This window comes from Pelodiscus sinensis, chromosome 26 (assembly GCF_052426305.1).
Source record: "Pelodiscus sinensis isolate ZL-2025 chromosome 26, ASM5242630v1, whole genome shotgun sequence".
Taxonomy (NCBI): domain Eukaryota; kingdom Metazoa; phylum Chordata; order Testudines; family Trionychidae; genus Pelodiscus; species Pelodiscus sinensis.
In genome coordinates, this window is record NC_143077.1 from 13,282,946 (window position 1) to 13,297,782 (window position 14,837).

At 63.8% G+C, this 14,837-nt stretch overlaps 1 protein-coding gene across 7 annotated transcripts in view; it reads right to left on the reverse strand.

Annotated features, from left to right (window-relative positions):
• Positions 1 to 14,837, reverse strand: part of AHDC1 (AT-hook DNA binding motif containing 1) — a 117,298-nt gene that overhangs the window by 18,866 nt on the left and 83,595 nt on the right. For 6 of the 7 annotated variants that reach the window (XM_089773480.1, XM_075908816.2, XM_075908815.2 and 3 more), the window contains one exon: positions 4,413 to 4,581. Coding sequence is in view for 4 of the 7 variants with exons in the window: in XM_075908816.2 (XP_075764931.2) it covers positions 4,413 to 4,581 (169 nt within the window). In the remaining 3 variants the exon portion in view is untranslated. Of the gene's footprint in view, positions 1 to 4,412; positions 4,582 to 5,921; positions 6,075 to 14,837 lie in introns of those variants that run through there. The other variant, XM_075908821.2, reaches the window with a different exon arrangement.

Below are 14,837 nucleotides of genomic sequence, written 5' to 3' on the forward strand. Positions count from 1 at the left end.
CCCAGAGCCTCGCACGCCTGAGCTAGGGGCTGAGGGGTCTGCCCAGGGCCTCGCACACCTGAGCTAGGGGCTGAGGGGTCTGCCCAGAGCCTCACACCCCTGAGCTAGGGGCCGAGGGGTCTGCCCAGAGCCTCACACGCCTGAGCTAGGGGCCGAGGGGTCTGCCCAGAGCCTTGCACACCTGAGCTAGGGGCCGAGGGGTCTGCCCTGGGCCTCATACGCCAGTACCTTAGGCTGGGGTTCGGCCCCAGCCTTTGCCGCCTGCCCCATGGGCTGGGATGCTGCCTCTGGACTTTGCACACCTGCTCCCCAGACCAAGGACCTTGCGTACATTTGCCAGCCTGCTCCATCAGCCTCCTGCCCCTGCCCAAGGCTGAGCACCAGGCAGCCCACGCCAGGGAAAGGGCTTTGCGGACGTTCCACCGCTAGGTGTCCCCTGTGAGCTACGCATCCTCCTCCAAGTGTCTGTGCATATTGACCCGCTCAGCCTGTGCACTCCTGGATTCTCCCCCCCCCCCCCGCCCACCTCCCCTTCCCCGTCAGCAGAACGACTCCCACCTCCTGCTCAAAGTTTGCAACCTGCGCTCCTTGTGGCCGGACAGAAAGCCCCTTTGTGTTTCCCTTTGTGCGGGGCCGGCCATCCCTTGCCTTGCCTTGCACTCAGCCGCCGGGAGCGGAGAGCAAGCACCTGGCACTCTGGTTTGGAAATGGATCAATTACAGCGTGGTGGCCCCCTCCCCCTCCCAGTCTGCACGGAAGGAAGGAAGGAAGGAAGGGGACGAGAGAGAGAAAAGTTCTTTGTTCCCAGCTTTGTCGGAGGAGGGATGGGACCGGAGCAGAGATGCCCCCCGGCCCTGGCTCCCCCGTGACCCCAGGCAGCGAGAGGCGGCCTCGTCACTTCACGGGGCACGGCTTTGGCTGGGCCAAGGCCTGGCTCCTGGCGCACAAGGCTGGGGACCCTTGTCAGCAGCCCAAGGCGAAGAGCGAGATCCCCATGGAACATCCCCCGCCTCGATGGGCAGCCTGTACAGCGATGGGGGCGCTCACCCCACCCCGGAGCAAAACTCCACCCTCCACTCCCATCCATCACTCCTCTGCACAGCTGGGACCCGGCCCCCCCATAGGGCCAACCTCTCCCTGGAGGGTTGCCCCTGTTCCTTGAAGTGCTGGGGTTCAGAGGCTTCCTACGCCCATGCAGGGCTCTGCAGCCGCTTCCCCAGAGGCGGTCGGCAGCTAGGTCGAGGGAAGAGCCCTGGGCATCCTGGCCACCGCACGGCATCTCAGGGGCGGGGGATTTTCCACAGCCCGGAGCAAGGTGGCCAGGCGTTTTAGGCGCTGACCAGGCCTGCGCTGCCTGGTGCCAGGCTAGCCAGACCCACAGCACCCAGAGAGCTGTGAGGCTCCCCCATTCGGCCCAGTGGGGCACGAACATCAGCACGGTAGCCTTTTAACCCCAGCAGACTCAAACACACAGCTCCCCCTCCCCCCCGCACCCGCACTGCAGCACGGAGGCTGGGGAGGGACCCGGCCGGGACGCCGGCTGCTCCCAGAGCGGGCCCAGCTGTTCTGGCTCCCTTGCTTTAAACAGGGTAACTAATGAGGAGCGGCTGGCTCTTCCCCAGCGGAATGGGGCAGGGGTGTACCCCCTCCCCCAGCACCAAACAGAAACCCGTTGGCCAAACATAAGCACCTCCGCAGGAGGCTGAGACGCCCCAGGGCCAAGTTCTGCCCCCTCCCTGCAGGTCTCATCCCCCCTGTGCCTCCTTCCTTCTTGCTCCGGGTTTAGCCTTCTCCTCCTCTGCCTCCCTGGCCCCTTCCCGGCTTTCACACGCGGCGCTCGAAGGCTCTGCCTCCTGCCCTGCTCCGAACCCCTCCACCCCAGCCGCTCCAGCGCGGCTCTCCGAGGGCGCCGCTCATGGAAAGTTGCTGCAGGAAGTGACCTCAGCGTTTTGGCAGGCCCGGCTGGGCACTGCCGTGCGCTAGGCCCGGCTGGGCGCCGCGCCAGGCTGTCCAGCACCCCCTGCGTCCCCTCTGCGGACTGGGACGGTAGAGCCCGTCTCTGCCCCGCCTGCCCCCGCTCCGGGATTTCAGCCCCATTACGGGTCCCTCCTTTTCAGCCTCTGCCCCGTGGCTCTGGCTCCTGGCGCCTGCCTTTCACACACCGGCAGGGGCCCTGGCTCCCCTTCCTCTCCCACCCCCTCCCCCTGAGGACACCCGGTGCTTACAGCTGCCGTTTCCAGGCAACACTTGGCCAGATGTGGAGTGAGAAGGGTCAGGATCCCATGGAAAAGCACCAGCGCCAGCAGGGATCAAACGCAGTGCCTGCCTGTCATTATGTGCAGGGTGGGAGGAGAGGCAGTGCGGGCTAGTGGCTGCAGCGGCGGGGAGACGGGTACCCCAGGAGGCCTGAGTTCTGCTCGGGGCTCGCTGGGTGACCTTGGGCCAGTCACTTTCCTGCCTCAATTTCCCCTTGGGTACTGAGCAGCCTCTCTAGGGCACAACTGGCCTGCTGCTGAGAACAGAGGGGGCAGGGACAGGCGGCAGAGGGGAGGCTCTGGGCATTGGGCGCTGGGGGGCTGGCAGAGGTGCTAGGCGGGTTATTTCACTCGCTTTGGGCAGCTCGAGCAAAGCTTCGTGGCACCAGGTGAATATTCCCAGGCCGGTTCTCTGGCAGCATGTGGCCCGGGGCCTGTGCTCCCCCAGCGTGTGAAAGGGGCCGGCTCCCTGGGGAGTCTGAGGTGACCGGCACCGCTGCCAGCCTGGCCAGGGAACCTGGGCTGTACAGCGGGAGGGGCAGCACTATCTTATGGTGGGCTAGCTTGAGCGCTAGGCAAGCTTTCCGTACCTAGCTGTGCCACAGTGATAGTCCTACACCCCCCCGCTATGCCAGCCCTGGACTCTGCCGATGCCCCTCAGGCCCACCCTATGCCCCCCATGCCAGCCCTGGGCTCCCCCACAGCTCTGCCGATGCCCCTCAGGCCCACCCTATGCCCTCCATGCCAGCCCTGGGCTCCCCCACAGCTCTGCCGATGCCCCTCAGGCCCACCCTATGCCCCCCATGCCAGCCCTGGGCTCCCCCACAGCTCTGCCGATGCCCCTCAGCCTCCCTCCTCTCTCCTTCCCCCCCCCCCCGGCATTATGCCAGCCCTGGGCTCCCCCCACAGCTCTGACAATGCCCCTCAGTCCCACCCTATGTTCCCCCTGCTATGCCAGCCCTGGGCTCCCCCACAGCTCTGCCGATGCCCCTCAGGCCCACCCTGCAGCCCCTCCCCCTCCCCTCTTGCTATGTCAGCCCTGGTTTCGCCATTCAGCACACAAAGCTCAGGCAGCCAGAAACACTGAGGTGCCCCCCTACTGGGGGGGGTCTGGCACAGAGGTGAGTCCAGCCCAGAACTGACCATTTGTCAGCCCCACGCTGGGCGCTCTGATGACTGGAGCTGGGTCCCAACTTTGGCTCAGGAGGGTTTGCAGACCTGCCCCTGTCCGCTCTGCCCATCCTTCGCCCTGAGTGCCAGGCCAGGGCGAAGCGCCCGGGCGCCGCCCACCCCTCGCCAGCTGCAGCAGAGACAGACGCTCGCTGCGGGGCAAAGGCAGGTGCTCCAGGGGAGGCAGCGCTGGCAGGCCCAGCCCGGATTCAGCTGCTGGGGGTGGGAGGGAGAGCAGAGGGGAGAAGCACAAAGGCCCCATTCAACCCTGGGCACAGCCCCTCTGCAGCCCGCCTGCTCAGCCAAAGGGGCAGAAACACGGGCAGGGCTTCCCTGTGTGGGCAGCACAACCCATCCGCAGGGCTCCCCGCATTTCAGACGGCTCCGTCCTCTGGTCCCCTGGGAAAAATAAAACATAGAGCGACTCCCCCTTTCCCGGTAGGTAACATGGGGCCATTCTCCCTCCCTTATAGATAACAGAGGGCTGCTCCTTCATCTCCTGTAGACACTACAAGACTGCACCCACATCCCCTATAGATAACATGGGACTGCCTCCGTCCCCTATAGATAACAAAGGGCTGTCCCCCCCCCCCAGTAGATAACATAGGGCTGCTCCTTCATCTCCTATAGACAATACAAGACTGCACCCTATAACACGGGACTGCCTCCGTCCCCTATAGATAACACAGGGCTGTTTCCCCTCCCTTATAGATAACCTGGGGCTGCTCCCTCATCTCCTGTAGACAATACAAGACTGCACCCACATCCCCTATAGATAACGTATGGTTGTTCCCCATCCCCTGTAGACAATACAAGACTGCTCCCCCTCCCTTATAGATCACATGAGGCCACTCCCCATCCCTTATAGATAACACAGGGCTGCTCCCCCATCCCTTATAGATAACATGAGGCTGCCCCCTCTCCCCCAGATGACACAGAGCTGCCCCCTCCCTCGCAGACCCGGCGGGACCGCCCGGGGCCCGTTACCTTGGCCGCGCGTGCTTGCAATGCAGATTCACTTTGAAGTTCCTCTCGCCGCCCTCTGTCTCGCTGTTGGGCTGGCGCAGCCCGGAGCCCTGGGCGCGCTGGAACCACTCGGCTGGCGGGCTGGCTCCGTTTTCCAGGCCGATGGGCTGGCAGGCGAGGGAGCTCCCATCTGTCAGAGAGGAGCAGACAGACCCGGGCGCATGAGCAGAGGGGCTGGGGGGAACGCAGGGTCTGGGGCAGGGGAACTTGGGAGGGGAGGGGGGTTGGTTCCAGCCACAGGTGATGAGGCCCAGAAATGCCCTCTCTGTGGGGGAGGGGTGGAGTGCAGGGCGCAACGGGGCAGCCGCTCTCACCCCCCCCACCCCCGCGCGCCAGCCCCCGCATGGCAGGCCCTGGGGAGGCTGCCCGGAGCGGCTGGCAAAGGGGGCTTATGCCAGCCACTGCACAGCGCCCAGCGTGGTACTCTGCTCCCCCGTGCCCCACGCTGGCATCTTAAACACAGGCTCCCACAGGGCTATTCAGGCTGCGCGCGCGTGTGAGGGAGCGGGTACCGAGAGCAGCCCAGGCATTCACGCCTACCCATCTGTCTGCCACCGCGTGTCTCAGCCTCGCTCTCCCCCGCCGCAGCGCACGGACAGGTGAGCGCGGGCTCCCTTTGCCTGCCGATGGAGAGCCACAGTGCCCCCCCCCCCACACCCCTCTCCCCACAGGTCACTCCTTGCGCAGCGCTCCGCACACAGGCCTCAGCCTGGATGGAAACACGGATGTGGCTTGGCCGTGGCTGGCTCCCAGACACAGGGCCCCGGCCTGTCCCCCCCTCCCCTCTTCCCGGGGCAGCAGTTGCGGGCCACGTGCTGACATTTCCAGGGCTCTTCCATGAGGAAAGAGCTTTCCCTGCCCAGCCACCTCTCATCAGTTCAGCCACGTCCCCATCTCGCTCTTTCTTGGCTTCTCTGGCTCATGTCTGTTTGTCCGTCTCACTCAGGATCTACCAGAGCCCCGGAGGAAATCAGCCAAGCTCTGAGCTCTGCATTAGCAAAGCCCTTCCCTCTGGTTCCCTCTGCCTCTGGGTGTGCTGCTGGGTTGTGGTTTTCACTCTTTGTGTGTTGGTGCGGGTGCCTGTGTCCGTCGCTGTGTGTGTATGTCTCTGTCTCGCCTGGACAGTGTTGCGCATTCTCTTTGTGAGACTGTGCAGCTGTGTGGTGTCTCTACTGGCCTCTCCTGGGTTGTGTGCGCTTGTCTTTGTGTGTCTCCGTCTCTCTTCCTCTGGAAGGGCGGATTTGTGTGTCTCCTCCACCGAGTGTGGGTGTAGCCATATCTTTGTGTGTCTGCGGATACCTCTCCCATGTGTGTCTGCTCCCCACCCTGAGCCTGTGCGACTGTCCCTCTTCCGGTCTGCCTGTGAAATCTCCTCACACACTCAGCGCCATCCAGCCTGTTCCTGCTGCCTGCATTAGCCTGACAACTTATCAACAAGGCTGGGAAGGAGAATTCAAACCTGTCACTTACCCAGGCCACATCTCTTCCCCTCCCCATCCTTTGGTCTCCTGGCTGGCACGGAAATGCAGGCAGCTTTGCCTCCAGCCCTGCAGAGAGCTGCTGCCGCTGCTGTCCTGGACGGTGTAGAGTTACACCGAGGGGCAACGCGGAGCAGCAAAATATGCACTAGAAAGACCGGTCTAGTCTCTCATGCAGCTGCTAATGTGCCCGGAGCCGGGAGCTGCCGGAGGAGGCGGGCAGGAAGCGCACAGATGACTTTCCAGAACAGCCCCCAGGATACACCCCTCCCCCCCACACACATGCTGCTTTCCCTTTTAAGTCAAGCGAGACGTGGAGAGACTGAAAACCAGTCAGGTACTGGGAGCCTGCCCTGCTGGGTCTGGGCTGGGGCCACGGCCTTGTCTGAGTGACTCCCGAGAGGCTACTTCGGGTTCAAGGCAGTTCCTCCAGCTTTCCGTGGGTCGGAATCAGGGCAGGTTCAGGCCACGCACCCCTGTCACAAGGCTGCACTTGGAGCAACACCCTTGCGCGCACACACGCACCCCAAGAGACGCACACACCGCTCCGGAGCCAGACAGTCCCCGACACACACACAGCTCCAGCCAGCTCTCGCCGGGCTCCTCTCTGGCTGTAACAAGACCACGCTTGCTCAGGGTTATTCAAGCCTCTTAAGGACGAGGCACGGCCCTGAGCAGCTGCAGAGCAGACAGCGGGGAGGCAGGAGGTGACTGGCCCCCCAAAGACAGGGGCTGGAGCACACAGCTCTGGGCTAGCCATGGGATGGGATATGGGGGCCTGCAACATCTGGGGGACCCAGCTGCTGCAGGGCATGACCTGGCTCGCCTGGCCCAGCCAGAGGCTGCGTCCTGCTCCCGCCACCCCTGCCCAGGGGCTTTTCCAAATGCACCAGGGGATGCCGTTCCCAGGGTAGGCAGAGGCGGAACCGCAGCAGCCCCTGGCGAGCCATACACCTGGCTCGGGTGCAGAGCCCTACGCTAGGCACCGCAGTGCGGCACAGCCAAGCTCCCATCAGAGCCACCCACCCGGGGAAGCTGCCACCTTGCCCCACGGGCTCAGCCCAGGGGCTGGAGGGCAGAAGGCGTGTCCCCTGGGTGGCACAACAGGAAGGTTTGCCCATGCAGATAACCCCGGCATGCTCCCAGCAAGTCTAGTGTGAGGAGTGACTCCTCCGCATTCCACTGGGGGGGGACTCCGGATTCCCACCCACCCACCTGGACAGCGGGGCCTGCTGAGACTGGAATGTGGGGGGAGGGCTACGGCCCCCAGCATAGACCTGTGATTCTCCCCCTGGGTTACGTAATGGGCACTAGGCGACACAGCCTGCCACCTGATCGCCTGCCACAGACCGCCCCAGGGACACACCCAGAGGGAGCTGTGGGGAGGGAGGTGTCTCCTCACTGCATGTGCCATGGGGGGGGCACCCCCCCCCCCCAGCTGCATCCTGGCAAAGGCCAGCCCCCTTGGCTGGGGCGTGCTGAGTGCTCCCAGACACAGCCCAGAGCGGGGTGGGAGCGGGCGAGGGGGAAGGGGCCGTTCGGCGGATGCGCTCTACACAATGTTCACTTTCACCTCCTCTGCTCCGCCTCAGGCAGCTGCCACATGTTCTGCATTAGGAGCTCTGGACTTCACCATTCCCGGCTTGTTAGCCAGGGGGATTTTTTCCCCCTCTCTCTCTCGCTGGTTACAAAACATGACTGGAGACCACACAAGAGAGAAGATGCGCGGGCAGAGAGCGCGAGGGATGTGTGGCGGGGTGGGGGGGAGAGGCCTGGAGAAGCGGGAGCCACAGGAGAGAGACAGAGCGGGAGGAGCAGTGCACAGGGCGTGTGTGCGCCAGAGAGATTGCAGTCACCTCTGTTTTCCACCTCCTGACCCCTGGAGCCTCCGCAAGATAACAGCCCCCGAAGAGTGCTGACTTGCCTTTCAGAAATCCAATATCCTCCCCGACTACCTGGCTTGCCAGCTCCCTCCCCCCCCCAGCCCAGGATTAATCCTGCTGCTGAAAATCTTTAATTAGTTTAACAGTTTCAGGCTTCCTGGTGGCAGGAAGCTGAGACACAGACTCCCCCAGCCCGCCCCTCTCCTCGGGACCTCCTGGGAGGCTGCCCAGTGCCCTCTGCCCCACCTCGGAGGGATGTGGGCCAGAGGGGGCTCCCTCCGACGCTCGTCTCCCACCCTCGCAGCTGGAGGAGGTGACTCTGGGAGGGACACAGCCTCTTTCAAGGTGTTTAATTCCGTCTGGGGCTGAGCTGAGGGTGGGGGCAGGCAGCTGTGATCAGGCCAACCTGGAACGGCCCTGAGCCCAGCAGGCAGACAGGGCGGCCAGGGCCACGTGCCAAGGGGGAGAGCTAGCACAGGGCTTGTTTGCTCCAGGGAAACAAGACAGGGAGTCTCCAGTCAGCACCAGCCCTCAGCCCGGCCCAGAGGGGTCCGGGAAAGGTTTTCCTGAACCACTGGCCAGCGGCGCCCGAGGGAGAGCTGTGTCGTCTCCTCAGCCCAGCTAAAAGCCAGGCCCTTCCCCCAGCACCGCGGGCAGCGTCCCATGGGGAAGGACTCGCCGGGCGCAGCCGTGGGAGGAGCTAATGCCGGAGAGGAGCTGGAGGAGGGAGTGCCCCGCGGGACACAGACCAGCCTTGGCACCGAGGCCCGGCGGGGCCATCTGGATTCCAAGGTGATGGGCAGACAAACAGCCGTCACGCAGCCGCCGCGCAGACTGGCACGCAGGAGACATTTGCCAGGGCTGCTAACGCCTTCCCTGCGCGCCATAAACAAGGAGGGGCCCTGTGGCACCTCAAAGACCGACACGTTTATTAGCGCTAAGCTTCCCTGGGCTGCCGCGGGGCTCCTCCTTGGCTCTGCTGAGACAGACGGACAGGGCCGCCTCTCGGGAACGAAGCGGGATGATGCGGGGAAACAGCGCCCCATGCTGGCCCCCTTGGGTGCAGCCCCCGACCCTTCCCTAGCCGCCAGTTGGATTTATCCGTGGCTCTCTACCCCCAATGGCCCATCGGTTCTGGGGACCAGCCTGGGAGAGGGGGTTGGAGCTCTCTCACTCACAGCCTGCTCCCTCCTTGCTCTTCCTGCCCCTCGGCCGAGCCCCCACTGTCCCTGCTCCTCTCCCGCCCGCCCCAAACGCCCTCACAGCCAGCCCTGGGCGCACGGACTCCTAGCTTCCAGGCTCCCCCAACCTCCCCACGCTCTGCTCCTCGCCTGTACTCTGCAGGGGGCCAGTGGGGCCCTTCTGGCCTCAAACGCGACAGGAGTCTGAATGCTAAGAGCCCCCCCCCTCCGCCCCCCGTGACCCTGTGCTGCCCCCTCAACCTGCTCCGCCGGCACCCCTTAGCTGCTGCAAAGATGGGCCCTGGGGCTTTGCAGACCACGTGCACAGCGGGGTCCCAGCCGGGGAGAGGCCCGCCTCTGCTAGCTCTGGGAAAGCCATCACCGCCCTCCCCGCGCACATACCACCAGGGCTCCCGTCCTCCTCCCCTGCCCCCGCCCAGGCTCCCAATGGCGGGTCAGCCTCATCACAGCTGGGGAAAACAGGGCAGCGAGGGGAAGGGCCCGATGCCAAGGCAAACGGAGGCAAGCAGCCCAGCCCAGCAGGCCTGGATTCCCAGGCCTGTGTGCCCCACGGCAGCAGGGGGGCCCACATGGAAGGACTCAGAGCAGAGTGGATGGGGTGGAGGCGAGGCGAGGCGGGAGGGTGGCGGCTGCGGAGGAGGGAGAGAGGAAGAGGCAGTGGGGAGAATCCCACGGGCAGGAAGGCACAAATGACCCTGGGGTTTCCCGGGGAAAGTTCCAACTTGAACCAACTCCCTCTCCAATGGCTGCTTCATATCAACAGAGACCAGAACAGCGTAGCCCCCCGGGGCCGCCCCTCGGAGCTCTGCACGGAGTGGGGGGAAGTGCTTAGATCTCTCCCACCTCTTCCCTCTCCTCCCAGGCCCCCCCCCAACCGGGCAGGGCTATTGAGTTTAATTAGAGACACAAAGTGCAGATGAAAACGGCACAGATGGGGGCTAGCCAGGTCCGGCCCCTGCCTCAGGCTGCAGGGCTGTGAGAAGAAACAAATCCCCATTCTCAGAGCAACAGGGAAATGGAAACGCCAAAGAGAAACAAACCCAGAGTTCTTTGAGCAAGCTCCAAAGAAATCCCCGGCCCCGGGGCAGAGGCACTCCCAGCTCTGACGCTCTTACGCCAGGGAGGAATCTGTCCCGGGCCACCTCTTTCGCTCTCCTGCCTTTACCCATTTCGGCTGCCGAAAGGAAGAACGGTGGGAACTCGGACTGGGCAGGCCTTGCTACCACCTTCCGTGGGAACCTCCATGTCGTGGCTCCCTCTCCGTACAAGGGGGTGACTTTCAACTGGAAAGAGCCCGTCTCACACACTGTGTCTGTGCAGCACCTGGCACAACAGGCCCCTGATCTCATCGGGGCCCTGGCTAATACCCTCGAGCGACGAGATCCAAAAAGCAAGTGGCGGCACATGGAAAATGCAGAGTCCTTCGAAGCCAGGGGCTTTGCGAATGAGAGCGGAGGGCTTCATCTGCAAACCCGAAACTCCACCAAGGACCCCTCCCCCTCTTTTTCCCTCTCTGGTGAGACAGCTGACAGGGTGACGGGCCTAGGGCCGAAGGCAGGGGGTCGGTGCAGCCCCAAGCCTCCTGTCTTCAAAAGCCTGGCTGCAGGTACAGATGAAGTTCAGAGGCCTGCCTGCGACGGACGGGCGCTGGATTCAGAGCTTTGCTGGCTGCCCGGCCCTGCAGCAGGGTTTCCAAAGGAGATGAAATGTGCACAGCTTCGGCTGCTCAAACCCCCCAGCACTGCCTGTCCATGCTACTGCGCATGAGGCTCCTCTAACGCGTCACCCAGGCCCTGCCAGCTCCGGCGGGCTGCACTGGTGAAGAGCTGGTACGGATTGACAACTGCAGCCTTTTATCACAATGGGTCTGGACTGGGGGGGTACCTCGACATAACAATGGCAACCCCTGGCTCCTCCCCCCCCCCCCCGCAAACAGCTGCCCCAAGCGAGAGCAGAGCCTTCAGAAGAGAAATTTGTCCATACAGCTTTGTCAGTGCCCGAGAATCCTGACCTGAGAAAGAGCCCCGCTCCCGGTTCTACTGCTCTTAGCTTCTCTGCCCCATCTCGGCCAACTCCCCTCTGTCCTGACCCCCTCCTGCAGCCCAGTGCCGCTTCCTGCAGCCCCTCCATTACTCGGTGCTCCTGGGATAGCCCACAGCCTCCCAGGCGCCCTGTACTTTTCAGCGGGGGCAGTGACTCATACTGAACAGCGGCAGTAGCAGCAGCACAGCCAATCCCACCATTAAAAAATCGTACGTCGGGCCTCCCTCGGTCACAGGACTGCCTTAAAACATCCCCAGGCGTGGTGGTGACCATTTATATTTGTCTTGGAGGTTCCCCAGCGAGAAACGTCTCCCTGCCTCTCAATGAAATGGAGTCTCGCACAGAAACCCCTGGACTCCAGGAGCTGGGGCCTTAGGAAGCCAACAGAACTACTGCAAGGCTGGTGAGCAAGCCCCACCGGCTGGCAACCCGGCCCCAGACTGGCTGGGTGAAGATTTAGGGAGAAGTGGAGCCATTTTATCCGGTTCATTCCAGCTGGACTTTGGGGAGGTGAAACCCCCGAGGACAAGGAGGGGGTGTGTGCGTGAGAAGGGCGTTGTTTGACCTTAACGGTAACCATCACCCTGCAGAGAAGACCCACCCTCTCCCCTCCGCCCCCCGTGCGCCCATCACTATGCGCGACACTCAATCCTTCCCTTCCCCTCACCGCTGACTCCTTTGATTTTGCATGTATAATGAGGAGATGGAACAGATGGCCAGAGTGTTTTATGGGAGGTAACGGGTCCAGCTGACTTACCTCTGCTGCCAGGTTTCCTCTAGCCCCACTGGAGCCGGAGCGCTAGGTCATCTGAGCAGAGTCGCCCGCGGTTCCGCAGCGCTCTGCTGCCGGGAGAGGAATCGGGTGGCGAGCTGGAGAAGTTTTCTCCAGCAGAGATGGCCGCAACCCAGTTCCACTCTGGCGGTGACAGCGAATGGAGAGAGGTGTCACATGGGAGAGATGCTCCATCGCGGGTGCCGGGAGCCTAGCAGCGGGGTGCAGAATTGCTAGGCAGATGGCCCCGTTATGGGCACCGCCTGGGAAACTCCCACTCTTTGGATTTGGGTGGGAGACCTGGCATGCGGAGCTGGCGACAAGCGAGCTCTCGGCAAGGGGTAGAGGCCTCCCATCTGTGGAGCATCTACAGTGACAGGCGTGGACACAGCCACCTGGCTGGCCCCCGCGGCGGGTGCATTAGAGACAGTCCCTCCTTCCGCGGGAGGCTGGCACATGCCCCTTGGGATCTGGGCAGTCCATGCGGCCCATGCAGCCCCTCTGGGGCTCTGCTAGGCACAAGCCGTGGAGGTTACGCTCACCAAGGACGCTCCGGAAAGAGCAGCATTCCAGCTGGCTTCCCCTTCCCAGAGATCCCTGCGGCAGGCCGGCTGCCCGGCGAAGGCACCTCCTCACTCAGAGAGGCTGGGGAGGCGGGGGTTGCTGTTGTCCTCCTCTCCAGCCACAACACCTCCCCGCAGCGACCAGTCTGACCAACCCCCAGGAGAACTGTTCTACTGACTCAGCACCGCCTTGCCCTGAAGACCTCCTGTCGGCCACAGACCCACCCACTCCTGGGCACACGGGGCAGCCCTCCCTGCCGCCTGGCGCTGCAGTCTGCCTTGCCAGTGCGTACTCCCTTCCTGGGCAACGCTGCTAAGAGAGGAAGCTGCTGCAGGGACACCAATGGCGCCAGATGCCTGGTTCTCTCGCCTGCCCTGGCTCCGCTCAGCTTCCACACGGCGACCTTAAAAGAACCACTCGCCTCCTTCCCCGAGCCCGCTCCTCACCGGCACGGCGCCTATCAGTGCACTCTGGGAGCGTGGGCCCATGGGCAACCGCCACGCCCCATGCGCTGCACTATGGGAGCCTGTTTGACCTGGGAGCGGGTCAATGGCTCTGTCTCCCCGCCCATGCTGGAAGGAGCCCATGAGATAGGCTGGTGCTGCAGCCACCCAGGACAGACAGACAGACAGACAGACCGAGCCGGGCGCTCCAGCACTTGGGCGGCTGTCACGGGTGAGCCGGATGTGGCCCAGGCACTGCGAGCTCCCAGGGACACAGCGAGGGGGATCTTTTGGCTCTGTCCCACCTGGAGCAGACGGGGCCTTTGAGACTTGGCCTGCTTGGTACTAGTCAGACCACGGGACTTCGGCAGAGCCCTTTGAAAGGGGCCTTTCCCACAGGAGCCAGTCGGGCTGGGTAGGGACTGCCAGGCAGGTCACCAGGTACCATGAAACTAGCCTCCCCCCTGCCCTGCCCCCACGTGTGGGGTTCAACGGAGCAGCAGCCAATTGGGGAGTGGAGCACGAGTCTATCCGCAAAGGCCAGGGCCTTCCCTGCCTCATCGGCCCTGGATCTAGGGGCGCTGAGCACAGTCCTTGTGTCCTCCCAGCTGGGGTGGAGCAACTGGGCCTGCCTCCCTCCAGCCCCTCTGCTCCTTCTCCCCCCACCCCTTCCCCTTCTGCAGAGGGGCTGGGGAAATCAGCCGACAGATGGGCTGCCGAAGCTGAGGCACCTCGGCCGGCTGGAACACAGAGCTGCAGTTCAGAGAGAGCTAGCAGGGAAAGGGGCTAAATTTAGCTGCCTTCCTCAGTGCCAGCTTTGTTCCCCCGCCCCGCTGAGCTAGAGATGGTGCTGCTCTCCTCCAGCAGCTCCCTGTCCCAGCATGCTTTGCACGGCGCGCTGCCGGCCTCGAGAGGGGCCGTGCTGACGCCTGCCGCTGCTCTCCGCCTTGCCTGGGCTGGGGGGGCTGCTTTCCTATCCCTGGGGTGGTTGTTCCCCACTTCGGCCTCAGGCCCTACCTGCCCAATTCCCTACGCTCCACTCCTGGGCCTCCTGCCCACCACGGCAGGGCAGCACAGTGGCAACCAACCTGCTCCCAAGTCCCCCCTATAGACACAGACCAGGAGGCGGAGCCTGGGTGTATCCCGGCCTGGTACCCACCCCACGGCACGCGGCACTCCCTGGCCTTCCAATGCAGGGCGGGGGCTCTTCTCCTAGCTCAGGCTGGCTATGGGGGGCAGGGGGAGGCACGTCGCCAAGCTCTAACCTTCCCCCAGGAGACTCCAGGGGCACATCTGTTTTCTCCCTATGGCAGGCAGAGGGTTAACGCCAGGCAGGCTGGCTGCTGAGCGGCCAGTAACATTTGGAAGGCGCCAGCTGGAAGCGTGCCCATCCCAAGGTCTCGAGCTCGGCGGGCGGAGCTCCCCGGTGCCGGGAGGAGAGGGGCAGCAAGGTGGAAATGCACATACCCAGGGGAGGCACAGAGACAGGTGTGCAGCAGCCTGCCCAGGCCCCAGCCACTGAGCCCCCTGAGTAGGAAGCTCCGGGGCGGGGGAGGAGACAGCCAGGGAGCTGCAGGGCCGGCATGACGGACAGAGCAGGGGGAGGCAGAGGCATCGCTGCGCCCATTTACTGAGGCTGGCTCAGGTGTGCGAGCGGAGTGACCGCAGCGGTTCACATCCCCGCCTACAAGGGCACCCTCTGCCCTCCCGGCCCATGGAGCTCCGCCCACGGGCGAGCAGTGCCCAGGCGCCCCCCACCCTGCCCAGGTGACCTGCCCCTGCATGCCCCCTTGCTTGAGGCCAGCGTGAGAGCACGGATCCCAGGCTGGATTTCAATCCGCCCAGCCCCTCTGCGCTTCACGCTGGTGACTCACCAGCAAGCCAGGCAGGGGAGCAGGGCAGATAAGGGAGGGGTGTGGAGACAGGTCCCTCCCTCGGCCAATTTTAGAAACCAGCTAGACAAGCAGGGCAGAATTCCCCGGCGGGATTTATGAGCATGCT